At 48.6% G+C, this 22,949-nt stretch overlaps 1 protein-coding gene across 4 annotated transcripts in view; it reads left to right on the forward strand.

Annotated features, from left to right (window-relative positions):
* The window catches only part of LPP (LIM domain containing preferred translocation partner in lipoma), a 281,558-nt gene extending 258,854 nt beyond the window's left edge, over positions 1-22,704 (forward strand). For all 4 annotated transcript variants that reach the window (XM_083739588.1, XM_083739585.1, XM_083739587.1 and 1 more), the window contains 3 exons: positions 16,336-16,514; positions 18,054-18,174; positions 19,122-22,704. In XM_083739588.1, coding sequence (XP_083595714.1) covers positions 16,336-16,514; positions 18,054-18,174; positions 19,122-19,250 — 429 coding nt within the window. In that variant the 3' untranslated portion in view covers positions 19,251-22,704. The remainder of the gene's footprint in view (positions 1-16,335; positions 16,515-18,053; positions 18,175-19,121) is intronic.
* The last annotated feature ends 245 nt before the right edge of the window (positions 22,705-22,949 follow it).

The following is a 22,949-nucleotide window of genomic DNA, read 5'->3' on the forward strand; positions in this document are numbered from 1 at the left end:
ATTTGCTGCCAAGGAGTGTGGTGGAGTCTCCTTCTTTGGAGGTCTTTAAGCAGAGGCTTGACAACCACATGTCAGGAATGCTCTGATGGTGTTTCCTGCTTGGCAGGGGGTTGGACTCGATGGCCCTTGTGGTCTCTTCCAACTCTATGATTCTATGAGAGCTCCTGTTGTAGTTTCTAATGTATTTATTTAAAATATTTCATCTTCAAAGGTCTTTCTTCGTGATTCAGAAATGCTGGCACATTCACACCCTCGCCCTCCATGCCCAGCTTGGGCAACACAAGGCAAGGGAGGCACTTTTGAAAACAGCCCCTCCCCCAATGACCCCTGATGCAGGAAGGACCCCCTGTCTTCTCTGTCCTCTTGTGATGCTGTAATCCCTGAGACACAAGACGCAGCATCTCAGCCTGTTTCTTGTGCCCACTCCATTTAGAAGTCAGCCATTCACGAGCTGTGATTCCTGTAGAGTAGATAAACTCTACGATTTACGGTGGGGAAGAACGGAACCATTGCACTCATTGCCTAAACTCCATGGAGAAGAATGAAGCCATCCCACCCACCCTTTCTCTAGCAGAAAAGGGGGGCCTTGAGGTCCATAAGTGACTTCGTAGGTGACATTAGCCAGAAGTGTCCAAATCTGGTAACACAGATGAAAGACCGTGCTTAATGCTTGTCCGTCGTGCCATTTATCTGCTCACAATCATCCTCCACAAACTGATTTTGTCTCTGCAAGGGAAGAGAGATTCGTAGATCCCTCATCCCTTTTGCCCTTGCAGCTGGGAAATCAACTGGGAGAGGACCCTTTGGAGTGGGAAAACAGCCGCAGGCGAGAGGGTTAAGCAGCCCACTGCCCCTCTCCCATTTAAAATCACCCTGGGCTGCTTTGCAGTGTAAAAACTACTCACCTGCCTACGGTTGTAGCTTCTAGTATATCTGCTTTCATTTGCTGGTGGAAATTCACAGAGCTGCTTCGACAGAGGCAGGGTCTCCGGTGCCAGCCAGGCCACAGTTTCCCCTTTGTAATTTGGAAAATGAAGCTTTTGCCTTGTCATCTTTCTTTTTTTTGTACTTTATTAATTTTTAATTCCATTAAGTGTTTGTGGATGGGGGAAATGCATGGGCTGTAAGTGAGATCTGTTATTCCATTCCTGTGCTCCGTTGCAAGGGGCAAAATATCAATAACAATAAAGGAGTTGTTAGCCGTACTGAATACTGAAAAGGGCTGTGGATGCGCAGGGTAATAAATGTGCTCTTCGTGTGACTGTGGGTGTCTTTTGCCGTAAAGAATCGCTCTCTACTTTGAATTACAACCATCCTCATTTGCCGAAACTCTTATGCTATATAGATATACATGCACATCTTTTTCTAAACTGGCAGCCAGGTTATCACTTTATGCTCCTGCCTCTTCTTTCAGACTTTCCCTCTCCATCACTTCATTTTTTTTTAATTCTTTATTCTTTTTAAACCCTTTTTATGGAGCCCTTACATCTGTTAATAAAAACCCTTAATTCATTCTGAACATTTTACAGCCACTCCAGATAAAAGTTTAATCAGATGGAATTATTGCCCTTCTAATATTCCCTTAACCTTTGCGTTCCAGATCCACACTGTATCACTTAAAATTTTAAACCCCTCTTTTACGGACTTAGCTTTTTCCCTCCCCACTTTCCTCCCGGAGAAGTTTTTGGCACCTGGAAAGTGCCCTGGCGCATCATCTGGGTCGAGGGATACTAAACCCCCGTTCCAACCAGCCCTCCTGTATGCCCCGTTAATTATCTTAATGGTGACATGCTGCTTTAAGAGACACCTTTATTAATCCCACTAAATCTCCTCTTTTTATTGTTGCTTAAACACTTTTTCCTATCCATTACGTAGATGTGTTTAAAGCAGCCTGTCTGCTGGAATGAATGGCTCCATAACTCCGCACAAACTGCCCCGTCGCGTTTCGATTTCGCGCCCTCGGCAGAAAGGGAGAGGGATGGAGCGGGGAGCGAATGGGGGTGTGGGAGACGATGTTCTGTTCTTTGCAGAGTGTCCCTTTCCTCGCAAGGCGAGGCTGCCATCAAATCTGGGTGGCGGAGGCGTTGTGAGGAACAGGCTCCCCGCCGGAGCCACAAATCCTACCCCACGGCTTCTAATGATATGTTAAATTATGGCAATACAAAAGCAGTTTAAGCTCCTCATTTACTCCGTACTTCAGCACCATACATTTTGTTAGCTTTGGGCGTTCTCCTCCCCGCTCGTCTCCTTCGTACGTTTCCAACGACTTCATACGGCGTCGATCGTATGGAATCGTAAGTCAGTTGCAGCAAGGCCGGCCCCACGATGTTACCGCAAAGGATTTATTGGCACTCCACAAATAATTGTTGTTCAACTCGTAGGTTTCCAGGGCTCGTAGGTCAGGAGCTGGGAGATGGATCCATATTAGTGTAATAACTAATGTGGGGTGAGTTTCTTCTTGGGGGTTGATCGATCAGTCGAGTTAATATATTTATATACCGCTTAATGCTTATGAGAGTCTCTAAGCAGCTTACAAAATAATAAATGCAATATGTAGCAAACAGAAAAAATGAGAAAATACAATATTCTGCAGTGCAGCACTGAGCAAAGCTACACTAACTCTATGGCATCTCAAAAACATAGCAGCATATTTTGAGACATTCAGAGATTCTCCTCTTGCGGAGGCACAGCCCTAACTTGTGAAATTCTGCACATCACACCAAAATCCTTCTTTACATCGACACCATCATTAAAGGAAACCCTACGACTCCATTCAGTCTCACTCATCGAATTCTACTCCCAGACCTCCACCAATATGCACAAAGACAACATTCACCCCATTGGTGCACACAAGAACTGAAGTTCAAGTACAGAGGCTCACATCCCATTCACAGCTTGTTGTTGTTGTTGTTGTTGTTGTTGTTGTTGTTGAGTCGTTTAGTCATGTCCGCCTCTTCATGACCCCCTGGACCAGAGCACGCCAGGCCCTCCTGTCTTCCACTGCCTCCCGCAGTTTGGTCAAACTCATGTTTGTGGCTTCAAGAACACTGTCCCACCATCTCGTCCTCTGTCGTCCACTTCTCCTTGTGCCCTCCATCTTTCCCAACATCAGGGTCTTTTCCAGGGAGTCTTCTCTTCTCATGAGGTGGCCAAAGTATTGGAGTCTCAACTTCAGGATCTGTCCTTCCAGTGATCACTCAGGGCTGATTTCCTTAAGAATTAATCGGTTGGATCTTCTTGGAGTCCATGGGACTCTCAAGAGTCTCCTCCAGCACCACAATTCAAAAGCATCCATTCTTCGGCGATCAGCCTTCTTTATGGTCCAGCTCTCACTTCCATACATCACTACTGGGAAAACCATAGACACTATTCAGTAATGTGTTACTGGACAGATTCTGAAGAGTCCATGGGAGCATTCCTATTGGCTTACTTGCAGTACATGTAAAACGGATCTAGGGATCTTGGTGGACCACAAGCTGAACATGAGTCAACAGTGTGATGTGGCAGCAAAAAACAGCTAATGCTATTCTAGGCTGCATCAAGAGAAGTCTAGTGTCCAGATCAAGGGAAGTAATAGAACCTCTCTCTTCTGCCTTGGTCAGACCACACTTGGAATACTGTGTCCAGAAGGAGCTGGGCATGTTGAGCATGGAAAAGAGGAGGTTGAGAGGAGATAAAGTTAAAGGTACCCCTGACCGTTAGGTCCGGTCGCAGGCAACTCTGGGGTTGTGGCGCTCATCTCATTTTACTGGCCGAGGGAGCCGGCGTACAGCTTCCAGGTCATGTGGCCAGCATGATTAAGCCACTTCTGGCAAACCAGAGCAGTGCACGGAAACGCCATTTACCTTCCCGCCAGAGTGGTACCTATTTATCTACTTGCACTCTGACGTGCTTTCGAACTGCTAGGTGGGCAGGAGCAGGGACCGAGCAACGGGAGCTCACCCCGTCTTAGAGATTCAAACCGCCGACCTTCTCATCTGCAAGCCCTAGGCTCAGTGGTTTAGAGGAGATTGAGAGGAGATCGCCATCTTCAATTATCTCAAGGGCTGTCACATGGAAGAGGGAGCATGCTTCTTTTCTCCTGCTATGGAGGGTAGGACTCGAACCAATGGCTTCAAGTTACAAGAAAGGATATTCTGACTCAACATTCAGTATAAGAGAGCTTCCTATGCCTCTCATAGGCTGTGTTTACTATTCCCACCCTTGCTTCTTCCCACTTCCTTCATCTCATAAAATAATAGTAATCGTGTTTTCAAGATTAATATAAACAGATTGCAACAGTATGTGCGCTCTCTCTCTCTCTCTCTCTCTCTCTCTCTCTCTCTCCCTCTCTCTCCCTCTCTCTCTCTCTCTCTCTCTCTCCTTCTCTCCAATGGGCAGATAAATATATTCCTCCTGCAAAGGAACAATGATTAAATAATTCACGAGGCGCCGCAAACCCAAGAGTAATAAGCACTCCATTTTCTTGAGTAAATTCCGAGATCCCAAAGGAGCTCATTGGTCCGCCTTTCTTCCTAATGTTCAATAATTTTCTGCAACCTGGCGCTGGCCCCTCGAGCCTGCCAGAATCTTCCGCTGGTCCCCTCCCTCCTCACCCACCTCGAAATACCTTGCAGGTGTCAGGGGGAAGAGAGGGAAATTCATGGACTTAATTTCCTCCAGTTCTTTTGCTCCAAAGGCTGAGCCTGCCTTGCAGTCGTATCCCTTATCTCTTTGCATTCAAACTTGCCTGTGTGTGTATCTTTCCAACTTTCCCCCCAGCAAATAAATCCTCAGTGGTGGTCCAGTTGTGGTGGTCTGGCCTGCTTAACCCTTCCCTCCTTGTGCTGTTTCCTGCTCCAAATCTCTCCTCCAGCTATTTTTCACTCCACCAGGGAAAAGATGACTATTCATATTTCCCACTCCCTATGGCGAAATGTATTCGGGGGAGATGATTCTTCAGCAGGGGAGTAAAATACCTGGAAGCGAGGGAAAGTAAGCAGACGGCTCTCATCCCACTCTCCTCAGCCTCGTTTGCTGCTTCTGAGGCCGCTTTTTCCATTTCCTAGAATTGTTGAATAGTAGAGATGGAAGGGACCCAAGGGTCATCTAGTCCAACCCAATGCAGTGCAGGAATCACAGCAAAGAAGGTCACTGACAGATGGCTGTCCAACTTCTGCCACAAAACCTCCAAGGGAGGAGAGACCACCATCTTTCGAGGGAGACCGTTCCACTCTCGAACGGCTTTTACCATCAGAAAGTTTTAGTCAGAATCTGCTTTCTGGACCCAGTGAAGGTCGTGTGTGAGTGTCTGGAGGATGGATGGCAGCTAACGGATTGAGGTTGAAGAACTTCCTGACAGTAAGAGCTGTTTGACAGTGGAATTTGCTGCCCAGGAGTGTGGTGGAGTCTCCTTCTTTGGAGGTCTTTAAGCAGAGGCTTGACAACCATATGTCAGGAGTGCTCTGATGGTGTTTCCTGCTTGGCAGGGGGTTGGACTCGATGGCCCTTGGGGTCTCTTCCAACTCTATGATTCTATGATTCTATGAATCCTGGCAAGACAGAAGTACTGTTTTGGGGGAAGGAGGCGGGCAGGTTTGGAGGACTCCCTGGTCCTGAATGGGGTAACTGTGCCCCTGAAGGACCAGGTGCGCAGCCTGGGAGTCATTTTGGACTCACAGCTGTCCATGGAGGCGCAGGTCCATTCTGTGTCCAGGGCAGCTGTCTACCAACTCCATCTGGTATGCAGGATGAGACCCTACCTGCCCGCTGACTGTGGTGCATGCTCTAGTTATCTCTCGCTTGGACTACTCCAATGCGCTCTGTGTGGGGCTACCTTTGAAGGTGACCCGGAAACTGTAATTAATCCAGAATGCGGCAGCTAGACTGGTGACTGGGGGTGGAGATGCTCCTTCAGGTCTACTGGACCGAGGCCATTTAGGGCTTTAAAGGTCAGCACCAACACTTTGAATTGTGCTCGGAAACGTACTGGGAGCCAATGTACGTCTTTCAAGACCAGTGTTATGTGATGCTTCTGGATCTCAGTTGCCGGAGAGCACGGGAGGGAATAGTGGTCTTGTGTTCAAATCCTGATTTGCTCCTGAGTGGTCTTGTGTTCAAATCCTGATTTCTGGTTTCCCCTTGGGGCATCCGCTCAGCCCCTGTGAGAACAGGGTGCTGGACCAGAGGAACCACTGGCCTCATCCAGCAGGCTCTGCTGAAGTCCTTGCGTTTCTGTGACCAGGCTGCTTCCAGCCACAGCGAGCCCAGAATGCACAGAATGCAAGATTTGTGCTTGCAACCCTAAGCCTGGAAACACGGGCACTTATTTTCAAGTAAGCATGTGTCCAGTTGTGCTGCAGAGGAACAGTCTCCCTTGAGAGGTGGTGGAGTCTCCTCCCTTGAAGCTTTTCAAGCAGAGGTTGGATGGCCATCTGTCAAGGGATGCTTTAGCTGAGATTCCTGCATTGCAGGGGGCTGGGCTAGATGACCCTCAGGGTCCCTTCCAGCTCTGTGTTCCTGGGTCCAACTGCGCAAATTGTGGGCTTCCCATGAGGGTGTTTTGTTGGCCACTGCAAGAACAGGACGCTGGACTAGGTAGGCTGCTGGCCTGATCCAAGACGGCTCTTAGGTTTGTGTGAAGTAGATCGAGTTTCTCCTAATTCCCTCCGAAAGCAGGGAGGTTCAGTATTCAGGCACCAGAACCTTTTCGTTTCATGCAGAAGCAAAGACCCTGAGAGAGAGAGAGAGAGCCGCAAGAGATCTTCTTTTCCCTGCCTTCATCCATCGGCTTCTGCTTTGGCCATCATAATTTATAACCAGCAATTGGTGATTTTATCACCCAGCTAATAATAATAAAAGAGTCAAGCGTAGACTGTGCTTGCTTCCACCTCTGAGAGTTTTTATGATCTTTTAACGAGCTTAATTAATCTGGCTGTCATTGTTGGAGCTGCGTGTTTCTCAGGGAGCGAAGGCCCTCTGCTGTTCCCAGACACAAAACTCCATCTCAGGCATGCAGAGATTCAGGATTAGAAGCCTCGAAAACCCTGGTCTTCTGTGGCCTTCCCCCAGTAATGAACTGGGTGCTCCTGGGTCTTGAGCGAAAGGGAGTCCAGAGATAAAAGGAGAACCGTGACGAGGTCAGGGAAATCTTCCAGGATAAACCTGCACCTCCTCTGTGTGCCAGTAAGCCTGCATGAATGATCTGGGAGTGGTCAGATCATGCAAACCTTTGCTGCAGTCATGTTTGGAATACTGGATGCCTCACCTTAGAAAGGAGGAAGAAGAGTTGGAAAGGGTTCAGGAAAAGGCAAACAAAATGGTCCATGGGATGGAGAGACCATGTTATGAAGGAAGGTTACAGCATTTGGGACTTTTTAGACTAGCGGAAAGGTTGTTTGTTGGCATCCATCTGTCTCAAGACGCAATGGAGTGCGCCTCCAGGGGTGAAGTCAAACAACCGCTGCTTGCAGTGCAAGCCTGGGCAGTGTGTCTAGAGGTCCTGGGCTGCCCAGGCGACAGGCCCCTCCCCTCGGTCCTGCTGATGTAGTTAGACTGTGGAACTCACTCCCACAGGAGGCAGGGGCTGCCAATAACCTGGATGCCTTTAAAAGAATTAGACAAATTCTTGGAGCCGTTGATGGCTACTAGCCAGGATGGCAGTTTTCAACCTCCATAGTTGGAGCCAGTGTGGTGTAGTGGTTCAGAGCGGTGGACTCGTAATCTGGTGAACTGGGTTCGCTTCCCCGCTCCTCCACATGCAGCTGCTGGGTGACCTTGGGCCAGTCACACTTCTCTGAAGTCTCTCAGCCTCACTCACCTCACAGAGTGTTTGTTGTGGGGGAGGAAGGGAAAGGAGAATGTTAGCCGCTTTGAGACTCCTTAAGGGTAAAGGTAAAGGGAACCCCTGACCATTAGGTCCAGTTGTGGCCGACTCTGGGGTTGCAGCGCTCATCTTGCTTTATTGGCTGAGGGAACTGGCGTGCAGCTTCCGGGTCATGTGGCCAGCAAGACTAAGCCGCTTCTGGCGAACCAGAGCAGTGGACGTTTACCTTCCCGCTGGAGCTGTACCTATTTATCTACTTGCAGAACAGGATTTCAGACTAGATATGTCATTGGCCTGATCCTGCAGGCCCTTCTTACATTCTTAACCCCCTTGTTTTTAGCATCAATGCTGTCATTTCTTCATTTTGGTGGCCGCCGACTCTCTTGACCTTACAGTGTTCACAACTGAAAAGGATTCATGTAGCAATCATGAGAGATTTATCTGCAGAATACTTCAAATCTCTGCGCATAACTGGTTGGCGGACCTTGGGGTCAGCCTGCACATGAGCCCATCAATGAGGCTTCAAGTTGTCCCCCAAAGCCTCTGGGTGACTGTAACAGATATTGATTGTAGCAGCTGCTACAGTCACCCATAGAGAGCATCTTTCCAACCTTCTCAGCGTTGTCACTCACTTATCCTCCAGCAGCATATGACTTCTTGCAGCAAGGAGACAGAAGATCAAAGAAACTGCAATAGAAAGAGGAACTTCTATAACTAATCTGTACCTCTCTCTTGCTGAAATAGGAAGCCACTTGCTGCTATTAGGTAATTCAGTAATGGTTCTGAGTGGGTTTCTGGGGGGAAAGTTCCATTGGCGCCTGTAAAAGTAAAGGTAAAGGGACCCCTGACCATTAGGTCCAGTCGTGGCCGACTCTGGGGTTGCGGCGCTCATCTCGCTTTACTGGCCGAAGGAGCCAGCGTGCAGCTTCCAGGTCATGTGGCCAGCATGACTAAGCCGCTTCTGGCGAACCAAAGCAGCGCACGGAAATGTCGTTTACCTTCCCGCTGGAGTGGTACCTATTTATCTACTTGCACTTTGACATGCTTTCAAACTGCTAGGGTGGCAGGAGCAGGGACCAAGCAACGGGAGCTCACCCTGTCGCGGGGATTCAAACCGCCAACCTTCTTATCAGCAAGTCCTAGGCTCTGTGGTTTAACCCACAGCACCACCCCTTAGGGTAGTGATAAAGCGAGATATCAAATCCAAACTTCTCCTCCTCTTCTTCTTCTGAAATAAAATAAGTTTCCCAAACTCCTTAGTTGAAGCAGCATCAGAAATATGAAGGCGATCCACATATCTTGAAATAAAAAATTTAGCAGTGCACGGAAATGCCGTTTACCTTCCCGCTGGAGTGATACCTATTTATCTACTTGCACTTTGATGTGCTTTCAAACTGCTAGGGTGGCAGGAGCAGGGACCGAGCAACGGGAGCTCACCCTGTCGCGGGGATTTGAACCACCGACCTTCTGATCGGCAAGTCCTGGGCTCTGTGGTTTAACCCACAGTGCCACCCACGTCCCTCATTGGTGCCTGTAGCAGCTGTCAAAACCAGCAGTTGCCACAAGCACCTGCAGGCTTCTAGGTACATGTAGGTTTCTCATAGGATTCTGTGTGGAGTGGCCTTTTATCAAGGGGAGATTTTTTGCAGCTGGGAACAATTCATAGAACCATGGAATTGTAGGGATGGAAGGGACGCCTGGCAATGCAGGAATCTCAGCTAAAGTGTCCGAGACAGATGGCCCTCCAACCTCTGCTTAAAAACCTCCAAGGAAGGAGAGTCTACCACCTTATGAGGGAGTCCATTCCTCTGTCAAACAGCTCTTGCCGTCATCCCTGATGTTTAGTCAGAATCTCCTTTCTTATAACCTGAAGCCATGGGTTCGAGTCCTACCCTCCAGAGCAGGAGGAAACAAGTTTGTTCCCTTTTCCATGTGACTGCCCTTGAGCTATATGAATACGTCTCTCCTATCAGTCTCCTCTTTTCCAGGCTAAACATACCCAGCTCCTTCAAGCGCTCCTCATACGCCTTGGTTTCCATTCCTTTTCCGTTTCTTATATTTCTATGCCCCTTGTCACACACATGAGTCACAAAGCAGCTTACAATCAATAAATAATAAAATAATAGGAGATCACAAATACAGTCATACCTCATGTTATGTTTGGTTCAGGTTGCACGTTCTCAGGTAACGGAACAGGTTACTTCCGGGTTTCTCTGTTCGCGCAAAATGATGTCATGCACATGCGCAGAAGCTGCGAATTGCGACCCGTGCGTGCGCAGAGGCAGGTTGCGTTCTTTTCAGGTTGCGAGCGCACCTCTGGAACGCACCTCTGGAATGGATCCTGTTCGCAGCCAGAGGTACCACTGTATAGGATAAATATATACCACTGTATAGGATAAATCATATAGAATACTTAACTAATCATCAGTAAAAGAATCACATAAGGAAAACAACCCCAACTAATAAAACACATTTTAGCAAACAAGCAAACCAATGAAAAGATTATAAGATTCAAAAAGCATTGCAGAACGCATGCTCCACGAAATATAATAATAATAATAATAATAATAATAATAATAATAATAATAATTTATTATTTATTATTTATACCCCACCCATCTGGCAGGGTTTCCTCAGCCACTCTGGGTGGCTTCCAACAAAACACTAAAATACAATAAACATTAAAAGCTTCCCTAAACGTTGTTAACAACGTTAACAAACCAGCCACCAAAAGACAAACTAAGCAGGGTTGAATTCACACACACACTCCAAATCCCCAGGACTTGGCGCAGACTCAACTCTGTTCTGAAGGCAAGGCAGGTGGAAAAAGCCATTGCCTGATGGCCGGCGCAAAGTCTCATTCCCCTTGCTCATCTTGGTTGCCCTTCCAGCTTGTCCATGCCCTTCTTAAATTGGGCTGCCCAGAACAGAATGCAGGACTCCATGTGAGGTCTGAGCAAAGCAGAACAGAGCGGGACTATTACTTCCCTTGATCCAGACACACTGCTGCTGCAGATGCAGCCATCATTATTGTAATGTTTTGCAGGGAGGGAAGCGGGCTGCGAGGCGGCAGCGTCGCAACCACATATTTATGGCCATTGGCTATAATTTTATTGAGCAACACAAAGAGGAAAACGAAGCGAGAACCTGAGAGGGTTTCTGAGTGCCGCTTTTGTGCGAAGACACACCGGCTGCTGATAGATCTTCTTTTGCCCCGGAAAGAAATTGCTCACCCCCCAAATGGGCCGTGGAACGAGAAAGAGTGAAGCGTGACAGGGACGCTTCTGCCCAAATGGGTCAATTTCCTGCCATTTCCCCCCATAATTGCATGTAGAGCGTATAGCATTTAATATACCAGGCAGAGGCAGGAGAGAGACAGAGACACAGAGAGAGTTTCCATTCTCCTTAGTTCTGTTATTTTATTTCTTTTACGGTTGGAGTGGAAACGGTTTCTGAGCTCAGCCCTGCCTCACAGAGCCACTCTTGCTGGCTGGCTAATCACCACCCATTTTCCAGCGAGTGCTTTTTATTTATTTATTTTACCTGCATCGTAAGATTTACGCCCCGCCTGATAGTTTAAAAACAAACAAAACGAGAAAAGGATAAAACGAAACAAAAACCCAGGAAACGTTTACAATATAGTTTTGAAATGTACAGAAAGTTAAGAGGCTGAAACAACGATTGTTGTCCGGAGATATCTCAGTTGGTAGAACATGATACTCTCAAGGCCATGAGTTCGAATTTGGGCAAAAAGATCCTTGATTTGTAGGGGGTTGGACTGAATGACCTTTGAGGTGCCCTTCCAACTCGACAGTTCTATGATTCTACGAGGCTTCGAATGTTGCCTGCAGGCGTTCCTGCTCCTTGTCGATTTCCCCCTGGAGTCATTTTCCTTCGAGTGACATGCAAAGACCTGGGTGGCTTTTCTGGAGAGCTTCTCCGTTCCCCGGTGATCTTGCCTGCCCTCCAGAGATCGAAAAAGCCCGACACCAGAAAGCTGTGCAAGCCTGCAGGTTGACTCTCGCTAGCCACCTCCCTGGCTGCCTGCGCCCCGCCCCCCCCCCCGCACATTGCCAAAAATCTGGCTTGGCAGCCTCATTTTTTCCACCCATGAAGAGGTGCAGAAATAGCCAAACTTACCCAACTGCCCAGAGGCACTTTGGGAACCGGTTTGCGGTGAGGGGTAACTGGAGTTTAAATCTTAGGACGACCGCACATGTTTCCAGAAGCCTGGTGATTAGCCGGAGCAGAGTTTTATAGACTGTTTCTGGCTTCGGGGCCTGGGTGTACTTTTCAAAACAAGGCCTAACAACAGAAATATCTTCAGTTGAGGTCTGGAACGTGTGTCTGGTCCCTGCAGGAGCGGACAGGGGACCTAGGGGTCGTCTCTTCGACTCTTGATGTGCCCCACCCCATGGAACAGGCCCAGGTCTGCCGTGTCGTGCACCTGTTTGCAAAGAAGCATAGGAAAGTGGAGTTGGGGCACCAAGGGTCATCTAGTCCAACCCTCTGCAATGCAGGAATCGCAGGTATAGAATTCCTGGCTGATGGCCATCCAGACATTGCTTAAACGCCTCCAGCAAATGAGAACCCACCACCTCTTCTGGGAGACTGTTCCGCAATCGAGCGGCTTTTACTGTCAGAAAGTTCTTCCTGAGGTTGAGTCAGAATCTCTTTTCTTATAACTTGAAGCCACGGGTTCGAATCCTACCCTCCAGAGCAGGAGAAAACAAGTATGTTCCTTCTCCCATGGGGCAGCCCTATTTGAAGATGGTTCTCATATCTCCTCTCGGTCTCCTCTTTCCCAGGCTAAACATACCCAACTCCTTCAGTTTCCAGACCCTTGAACATTTCTTTTAAAAAAAAAAGTTTTTATTTATACTTTTCAAATTTATACATTTCATTAGTTTTACAATCAGTTTTACATTTGAAAATGTGACTTCCTTCCCCCTCTTTCTGCGGTTCCTTAAATTTATTTTTAAGTATCTTCTGCATATCCAAATTCATTTAATTTGCTCACTTAATCTACTTTAAATATATGCTCTTATAAAACTGCAGGTTATAACAATAATCCTGCCAATGTTTTTATCTGCTTGCAATTTATCTGTAAATATTCAATAAACCATTTCCGTTCTTTTATAAAAAGATGGTTATCTTGATTTCTTATTCTTCTGGCAAGTTTCGCCATTTCTGAATATTCCAAAAGTTTTTGTACCCATTCTTCCATTGCTGGGACTTCTTCTTCATTCCACTTTGGGGCAAGTAACAGTCTTGCTGCTGTAGTAGCATACATGAATACATTTCTATACAATTTAGGTAGTTCTGTCCCTAAAAGAAAAGCTTCTGTTTCCCCCCACAAACGTTATTTTGAACATCTTTTTCAATTCATTGTATATCGTTTCCCAGTAAGCTTTTAACTCTTGGCCATTCCGGTTGCCCTCCTCTGCCCGTCTTCCAGCTTGCCAGTATCCTTCTTATCCCTTTGAGCATGTGCAGAGTTGTCTTTCCCTCTCTCGAAAGGGGCCACAGCCAGCTCCCTCTCGGCCTTCGACTTGAGGTCGGGGCATCTTAATCTTCTAGTCTCGCCCCCAGGAAGGCAAAGAGCGTTTGACACAGAGGTGCGGCAGCTACGTGCCACGGAGGCCGAGCAGGAAGCTAGCAGCCGCTTGCCCTGAGCTTTGTGTACAGCTGTTAAGATGTTAGATCGCAGCTTGACGCTCAGGAAGGCTTGCCATCAGAACACATTTACATCATGGAGGGATTAATTTGTCTATCCTGTCATCCTGGTGGGAGCAAAGCAAATTCCACAGCAAGGGCGATTCACTTCCCGAGAAAGAGGAGGGGAACAACAGAATAAAAAACAGAGACTGCTGTAGATACAGAGCTGGGTGCAAGGAGGGAAGAGGACCAAGCAATAAAGTCACAAGGGCAAATTGCATTTATTTAAATCTATTTTTGGGACACAGGTGGCGCTGTGGGTTAAACCACAGAGCCTAGGGTTTGTTGATCGGAAGGTCGGCAGTTTGAATCCCCACAATGGGGTGAGCTCCTGTTGCTCAGTCCCAGCTCCTGCCAACCTAGCAGTTCAAAAGCACGTCAAAGTGCAAGTAGATAAATAGGTACCACTCCAGCGGGAAGGTAAACGGCGTTTCCATGTGCTGTTCTGGTGCGCCAGAAGCGGCTTAGTCATGCTGGCCACATGACCCGGAAGCTGTACGCCGGCTCCCTCAGCCAATAAAGCGCTTTGCACAGCCCACTAAAGAAGATTATAGCAGACAACGTGGCGTGAAGAATATTTTGAAGAAAACACAAGGTTGAATGGGTGAAATATTTCCTAGAATCCTAGACTTGGAAGGGACCCAATCCCGACCAGGGAAGAATAGCAAACCAAGTTGATGGGGACTATGCTGAAATGGCAAAATTAACTGGAAAGCTCAGGAACTAAGAGGACAAGAACTTTAAAAAAGAAAGGGGGGAGTGGAATTATTATTTATTGAGGAGACCATTGTAAGCAGATGAAAACATTAGCAGGATTTTAATCTCACTTGTAAGGTAACAAAGACTACGGACAATTTAGATGGATAAAAATGTGGATAATGCCTGGTTCCCTGTAACCTCACTTCTCACAGGGAGGGAACCACCAGAAGGCCCTCAGAGAGGGACCTCAGTGTCCGGGCAGAACGATGGGGCTGGAGACGCTCCTTCAGGTCTACTGGACTGAGGCCATTTAGGGCTTTAAAGGTCAGCAGCAACACTTTGAATTGTGCTTGGAAACATACTGGGAGCCAATGAAGATCTCTCAGGACCGGTGTTATGTGGTCTCGGCGGCTGCTCCCAGTCACCAGTCTAGCTGCCACATTCTGGATTAGTTGCGGTTTCTGGGTAACCTTCAAAGGTAGCCCCACGTAGAGCGCATTGCAGTAGTCCAAGTGGAAGATAACTAGAGCATGCCCCACTCTGGTGAAACAGTCTGCGGGCAGGGAGGGTCTCATCCTGCGTACCAAATGGAGCTGATAAACAGCTGCCCTGGACACAGAATTGACCTGCACCTCCATGGACAGCTGTGAGTCCAGAATGACTCCCAGGCTGCGCACCTGGTCCTTCAGGGGCACAGTTACCCCATTCAGGACCAGGGAGTCCCCCACACCCACCCACCCCCCGTCTGATCCAACAGGATCTTCTAGTGCTGTTAAGCTTAGATCAGGAGTGCACAAGTTGGGTGATTCCTCAAGCCCAGTGCAGCTTTGCCAGCTGCCATCTGGAACCAGACAAACTCCCTCCCTGGAATTAGAGAAATGATGTGGGAGCGCTCAGTTTTCTAGCCCTCGATAGGCTGCAATGAACGGATTGGTTCAGCTTGGCCAGTCACCAGTTGCAGAGACCCGCCATGTCGGATGGCCAAGGGTGACTTGCCATGCGCATCCCGACAGCCTCCCCTGTCCAGTGGAGAGAGGAGCTCAGCGTCCTGTTTCTGATTAAAATTGAACGGCCCCATTGCAAGAGGCCGGCACTGCAATGAAAAGCGGCTGTTACCATCGTGGGTGAGTGCAACATATGTGACGTGTGTCCGTGGAAAAGAAAAACATTGAAATTAAAAAACCTAGACACATTTTAAACATGTAAAACCAGCCACATTGTCCTTGCAGACAACGATTTCAAGGTTGCGTGGCATAGTGGTTAGAGTGCCAGGCTGGGGCCTAGGAAACCAGGGTCCACATTTCTTTCTTTTTTAACTGGTTTTCACATATTACATTACAATACAGATGTACCGTATTTTTCGCTCTATAGGACGCACCCGACCATAGGACGCACCTTGTTTTAGAGGAGGAGAACAAGAGAAAAAAAATTCTCCCCCTCTCTGTGCAGTGCCCCTTCAGTGAAGCAGCAGGAGAAACGGAGCCCCTTCCATTTCTCCTCCTGCTTAGCTGAAGGGGCGCTGCGCCTTAGCTGAAGGGGCACCTACCCTCCAGCGAAAGGAACTCGAAGCCTCCGGAGCGCAGCGCACTGACCCCTCTCGCTCTCCAGCCTTCAGCGAAAGCAACGCGAAGCCTCCAGAGCTATCGCTGAAGCCAAGGAGCCTCCATTCGCTCCATAGGACGCACACACATTTCCCCTCAATTTTTGGAGGAGAAAAAGTGCGTCCTACAGAGCAAAAAATACGGTACCAAAACCAACACCATTTCTTCCCCATCCCCCCATACATTTACATGTATATTTCCTCAATCCATCATATTATTCTTTTCTCCTTCCTCCTACTTCCCTGAAACATGAATCTCCCTGGGCATAACCATCCCCTGCCTCTCAGCCTAGCCTACCTCACAGGGTCATTGTGAGGATCAAAGAGGGAGAACTTTGCACGCCCCCTTGAGCTCTTTGGGGGAGAAGTGGGAACTAAATACAATTAGTAGATAAAATAAGCATTGTTCGTGCATCCCAGGCCTGAGAGCATGCCACGTATAGGAGCAAGGGACCAGGGAAGATTTGCAGGCTCGGCACGACTGATGGTCTCCGGCTGCCTTTTCTCTCCGCAGAGCACCCTGGAGCAGTGCAGCGTCTGCGCCAAGCCCATCATGGAGCGCATCTTGAGAGCCACCGGCAAGGCATACCACCCTCACTGCTTCACCTGCGTGATCTGCCAGCGCAGCCTGGATGGGATCCCCTTCACCGTGGACGCTGGCGGAAACATCCACTGCATCGAGGATTTCCACAGGTGGATGCGCTTCTCTTCGCCTCTTTTTGGGGGGCTCGGGGAGGGGAAGAAGCAGAGGTTTGCATTTGGGTTGGTGTTTAGGCCCTTTGCAACCTACATGATGTGGGAAGGACTGCTATTATCTTATTATTGTGCTGAAAGTTCATTTTGGCTCAGCCAAAAGCATCTGTGGCGTTCGTGCAAAGCCCCCGGTTGTTTCACGGACAATTGACCTCTACATCACTACTTTATCCTTCCGCTACCACCAATTTTTTTTTTTGGGGGGGGGGACCCAGGGTTCCCTGGTGATGTATCGGGTCACAGTCAGGTAATAATAAATAATAATAAATAATAAATTTTATTTATACCCCACCCTCCCCGGCCAGAGCAGAGCTCAGGGTGGCTAACACCAGTAAAAATTACAGTAAAAACGTAATGGGGTGGGGAGGAGGACCCAATTTAAAATACAGGTTAAAATGCAATTTAAAAAGCAGCCTCATTTTAAAAGTAGCCCATAGATCACATAAAGGGAGGGAAACATAAGGGTCAGACTGAGTCCAAACCAAAGGCCAGGCGGAACAGCTCTGTCTTGCAGGCCCTGTGGAAAGATGTCAAGTCCTACAGGGCCCTAGTCTCTTGTGACAGAGCGTTCCACCAAGTCGGGGCCAGTACTGAAAAGGCCATGGCCCTAGTTGAGACCAATCTAACGACCTGGGACCTCTGACTGTTGTCATTTGTGGACCTTAAATGTAAAGGTAAAGGGACCCCTGACCATTAGGTCCAGTCGTGACTGACTCTGGGGTTGCGGCGCTCATCTCGCTTTATTGGCCGAGGGAGCCGGTGTACAGCTTCCGGGTCATGTGGCCAGCATGACTGAGCCGCTTCGGGCGAAACAGAGCAGTGCACATAAACACTGTTTACCTTCCCGCCGGAGCAGTACCTATTTATCAACTTGCACTTTGATGTGCTTTTGAACTGCTAAGGTTGGCAGGAGCAGGGACTGAGCAACGGGAGCTCACCCCGTCGTGGGGATTCGAACCGCCGACCTTCTGATCGGCAAGTCCTAGGCTCTGTGGTTTAACCCACAGTGCCACCCACATCCCATTGTGGACCTTAAGGTAGAGTTAGCAATGAATATTAAAGTTTATTTCAAACACAAACAAGTTTTAAAATATATTTGAAACACTGTCTATTCCCTCTCAGTCTTCTCCCTGTCTCTAACTCACTCCGACTCTATCTCCTCCCCCCCAAAAAAAAGAACCAATGGAACTAATTTCAAAACCTCTGGACTGAGCCTCAAAATTAGGTAGGCTCCGCCTCCGGGGTTTCTTATTGGTCAACCTATTAACCCTTTCTCTCCCCCAATGCAAACGTATCCCCAAAGAATGGGCAAACGCTACAGCATTCTTTTCAGTGCACCAGCCGCCCATCACTTGCTGAACATCGAAACCTCGGGCGGTGATATTCTTTGCTTGAGCCCTGGATCTTCAGTGCAGAATGCTCAGATTCCACTTGGCTCGATGAGCAGAGCTTTCACGTCAAACTTTCTCCGTTCCCTAGGAAATTCGCTCCCCGCTGCTCTGTCTGCAAAGAGCCCATCATGCCTGCGCAAGGCCAGGAGGAGACTGTGCGCATTGTGGCCTTGGACCGTGACTTCCATGTGGAGTGCTACCGCTGTGAGGTCAGTATCTTCTGTGCATGCAAAGGATGTCCTGTGCATAGATCAGTGGTAAAGGACCCCTGGATGGTTAAGTCCAGGCATAGGCGACTATGGAGTTGCGGCGCTCATCTCGCTTTCAGGCCGAGGGAGCCGGTGTTTGTCCACAAACAGCTTTCCAGGTCATGTGGCCAGCAGGACTAAACTGCTTCTGGTGCAAGCCTGAAACCTGAAACCTTAAGTTGTTTTAGGGGTTGTTTTTAAAAGTCTGGAACGAATTAATCCGTTTTGCATTGGGAAAGCAGTGCGCCTTGGTTTTGGAATGCTTTGGTTTTGGAACGGACTTCCGGAACAGATTACCGTATTTTTCGCTCTATAGGACACACCGGACCATAGGACGCACCGGACCATAGGAGGGGGAGAACAGGGGACAAAAAAAATTCTCCCCCTCTCTCCTAAGCGCCCCTTCAGCGAAGCGGCAGGAGAAACGGAGCCCCTTCCATTTCTCCTCCCGCTTCACTGAAAGGGTGCTGCGCAGAGAGGGAAAACTGTGCAGCACCTCTCCAGCGAAGCGAAGCCTGGAGAGCAAGAGTGATCGGTGTGCACCGACCCCTCTCGCTCTCCAGGCTTCAGGCGGCTATCCGCAAGCCTTCGGAGCGCAGCGGGAGTTCCCTGCGTTCTGGGGGCTTCAGGCGGCTTCAGCGAAAGCAATGGGAAGCCTTCGGAGCACGGAGGGAGCTCTCCCTCTGCGCTTCGGAGGCTTCGCGTTGCTACCGCTGAAACCAAAGAGCCTGCATTCGCTCCATAAGATGCACACACATTTCCCCTTCATTTTTGAAGGTGGAAAAGTGCGTCTTATAGAGCGAAAAATACAGTAAGTTTGAGAACCAAGATACCACTGTAGAGTCATTGTGAAAAGGTGCCTGCAAGCCTGAAATTGTTTAATGCGTCTTTCTCACCCTCTTGTACAGGACTGTGGAGGCCGCCTGTCTGAAGGCGACAACCAGGGCTGCTACCCCTTGGACGGCCACATCCTCTGCAAGATGTGCAACTCTGCCCGGATCCAGGCCCTGACGGCAAAGTCGAGCACCGACCTCTGAACGCCCCCGGGAGCCGCGCGCCATCTTCACCCTCTCGCACAGCTGGAAGGCTTTGGGAGAAGCAGAGCGGCTTGCTGGGGGCTCCACGTCATGGCGTCTCTCCCCCCCCCCCAAGTCTACACTACAGATTTAACTCTTTGACCCTGCAATCCCTCTCTGCAAGGCACCCTGGGAAATGTAGTTCTCTGGGGTTCTTTCCGAGAAAGGTTTCAGGACACCCCCGTGGAACTACAGTTTCCAGGATGCTTTGAGGAATGCCATGATGCTTAAACTGGTATGAAACTGGTAGATGTTTGTAGTGCAGATGGAACCCCCAAGTCCTCGGCTGTCTCCATCCCCTTCTGGTTTCATCTCCTCTAAATCCAAAACCCATTAGCTTGTCCTATGCATTTTATCCATTCCGACGCTCCAGCTACAGATGCTTACGCCTTTTCCTTTTCCTCTTCACACGAGCCATCAGATCCTGAGCTTCTTTGCACATTAATATAGGGGGGGGGGGACGAACGGGGACACTTTATATCTATTTCTATAGCCTCATATGATAACGTATTGCAATATTTCACTAGTGCCTTAAAGACAACTATGCAGAGTAAGGAGTTAGAGCAGCGATTCAGGGATGGGAAAGGCGATTAGGGAATCTGCGGGTGCTTGCGAGGGAATGTGCTTGGCAGAGCCGACCAAACTGCGCTCAAGGCTCACCCCTGTCTCACCTCCATGGACCCAGCTTGCTGGGTTTTTACGACCAAAACACAGGTTTTCAGAGCTGAAACCACAAGCACACCATTTACTGTAATCTCCGCCTGAAAAAGGAAAAGGAAAAGAGTTTTCTGAGGGGAAGGTAAAAGGACCTCTGGACGGTTAAGTCCAGAAACACACGCTCACACTACAGCTGGAATAAAAAAATCTCGCACAGATTTGATCCTCAGCAGTTCTTCAGGGCTGAAATTTCGCAAATTCCAAAGGTCCGATTTGCGGATGGGTCCCTGAGAGACACTTAACTCGCCGTAAGCCTTGTAGGGCAGCAGTATTAAGTATGGCACTTGCCAAGTGCAGTGACTTATGCCCCCTGCTCCCCCCCAAAATAACCCTCTAAATATCCAAACACTAACAAAAGAAATGTTCCATCCTTGAGGTCCAAGTTGAATTAAACACATTCTGCAGTTAGAAAGGTAAAGAGGGCGGTGTGTCAGTTTCAAATATCCTTCTCCCCGTTGGGTGTGGGAGCCCAGTACCGGAACTGGGATCCCAGCGAAGAAGGGGCACCGTTTTGGTTGAGGTGCTGTCCCCACAGACCCTGAGTGCTTCATGCAGGGCCAGTGCTGCAGCAGCACCTCTCTGCCCCACCTGTGTCTGTGTTGCAGAGGACCAGTAAAGGGACCCCTGACAATTAAGTCCAGTCGCAGATGACTCTGGGGTTGTGGTGCTCATCTCGCTTTACTGGCCAAAGGAGCTGGCGTACAGCTTCTGGGTCATGTGGCCAGCATGACTAAGCCGCTTCTGTCGAACCAGAGCAGCGCACGGAAACGCCGTTTACCTTCCCGCTGGAGTGGTACCTATTTATCTACTTGCACTTTGACGTGCTTTCGAACTGCTAGGTTGGCAGGAGCAGGGACCGAGCAAGGGAGCTCACCCTGTCGTGGGGATTTGAACCACCGACCTTCTAATCGGCAAGCCCTAGGCTCTGTGGTTTAGACCACAGCACCACCCAAGGGGTCAGTAAAGACTGTGTTCTCAGGCATGTGTAGCTTGCAGAGACATCTCTTCCTTGGTTTGAAAGACGAACACCCCCCGCTATAAGAGGTGGGAAATGAAAGTAGGGCCCTGAGGGCAATATTCTTCTGTCTAGAAGTTTGCGACTGGGGTTGGACTAGATGACCATTGTGGGCCCCCTCCAACTGTACAGTTCTACATCAGCTAGCTCCGCACTACAACCTAGCAGTTCAAAAGCACATCAGTGCAAGTAGATAAATAGGTACCGCTACGGTGGGAAGGTAAATGGCGTTTCCGTGCGCTCTGGTTTCCGCCACAGTGTCCCATTGCGCCAGAAGCGGTTTAGTCCTGCTGGCCACATGACTCGGAAAGCTGTCTGCGGACAAACGCCAGCTCCCTCGGCCTGAAAAGCGAGATGAGCACCACAATCCCATAGTCGCCTTTGACTGGACTTAACCGTCCGGGGTCCTTTACTTTTTTACCTGCACTCCAGCAGTCGCTTTCAACCTCTCTCCCAGAGACCCAGGAGTTTTTGAGGGATATTTGGATGGGAAGGTCAGTAGCGGCAGCCGAGCTTCCGAGAGGGAAGACCTGCGTGCCATCTCTACACACTCAGAGCAGCCTGTTGCAAACAGAGGAGTCCCCTGGGGTGTGCCCCAGAACCCACTGCAATTGGTAGACGGGGTCTTCTGCAAATAAGTCAATGTGGGCAAAGGTGTGAAATCTCTGCCCTGCAGCAAAACACTATAACCTCAGCAATGGGGTCGCTCCCCTTGCCATAAACTCCATAGCAAAGTAAACCCCCCTGCCTGGAGAGTTGATGCCTCAGCCGTGGTCCCTCTGGGAACAGGGAGAGCAGGGGGAGGGTAGATCACCAGTCTTCCCATTTCAAAGAAATGGCAATAGGTTTCCTTTGGCTAAAGTCAGAATGTGGATTTAAATGGAGATTAAGAGCTACAGGCTATTCCACCCAGTGTTTTATTATTCAATCGTGGTTTGCCTCTCTCCATTAACACAGAGGAACTGTGTCACTCCAGATGGCAGGAAGGTTATCCTCCAGCTGAACTGGGGAGCCGGGATCCTTGCACCTCTAGAGCTAGCTTATCAGGGAGAAGGCTAAGTAAGGACCCTGACACACTAAGTTTCTTCTTGCAGGGATGCATGCATGAACCTGCAGTCTGAAACGCTGTTAGCCCAGCCAGTGCTGCACCGCATGGTTTTCCAACCCTCGCATTTCAGCGCTTAGATGTTTCTCTCTCTGGAGAAGATCAGGGCAGCATTTCAGCTGGGTCCTTACCGAGAAATGTAGTAAATGAAGCAGAGTGCAATCGAGTGTTACGCTCATAGGGCTTAGTCACCATAGCAGAGTATATTTATTACAAAGCTTTATTTAACCTATTGCAAAGGAAACACTCACCCCTCTTTTTTTGCCAAAGAGACCTTGGCCACGATCCACTAGGAATGCCTTTTGCATGAGCCCTGCTGCAAGGAAGGAGAGCAGCAATGCATTTCAATGGTGCATGTTCAGGGGATGTTCCTAGTGGATTGGGCCCGTGGGTGGTTGCTGTTGTTTTCCCCTAAAGTATGCAATATTTTTTATTCCTGAAAAGTTTCTAACCTGAGATTTCCCTGCGCCTTTCCCCCAAATATATAGGATTTTTTATATATATAAAAATTATAAATGTATGTATACTTAATAAGAAATATATATGTCTTCCATTTTGATTAAACTTTTTATATGTGTGAGTTAGGTCGAGATGAGCCGAGGGCAGTGGGAACGTCATTTGGAGGCTAAAACAAAAAAAATTCCTTCCAGTAGCACCTTAAAGACCAACTAAGTTAGTTCTTGGTATGAGCTTTCGTGTGCATGCACACTTCTTCAGATACACAGTGTGCATGCACACGAAAGCTCATACCAAGAACTAACTTAGTTGGTCTTTAAGGTGCTACTGGAAGGAATTTTTTTTGTTTTGACTATGGCAGACCATC

This window comes from Podarcis gaigeae (assembly GCF_964106915.1).
Source record: "Podarcis gaigeae genome assembly, chromosome: 5".
Taxonomy (NCBI): domain Eukaryota; kingdom Metazoa; phylum Chordata; class Lepidosauria; order Squamata; family Lacertidae; genus Podarcis; species Podarcis gaigeae.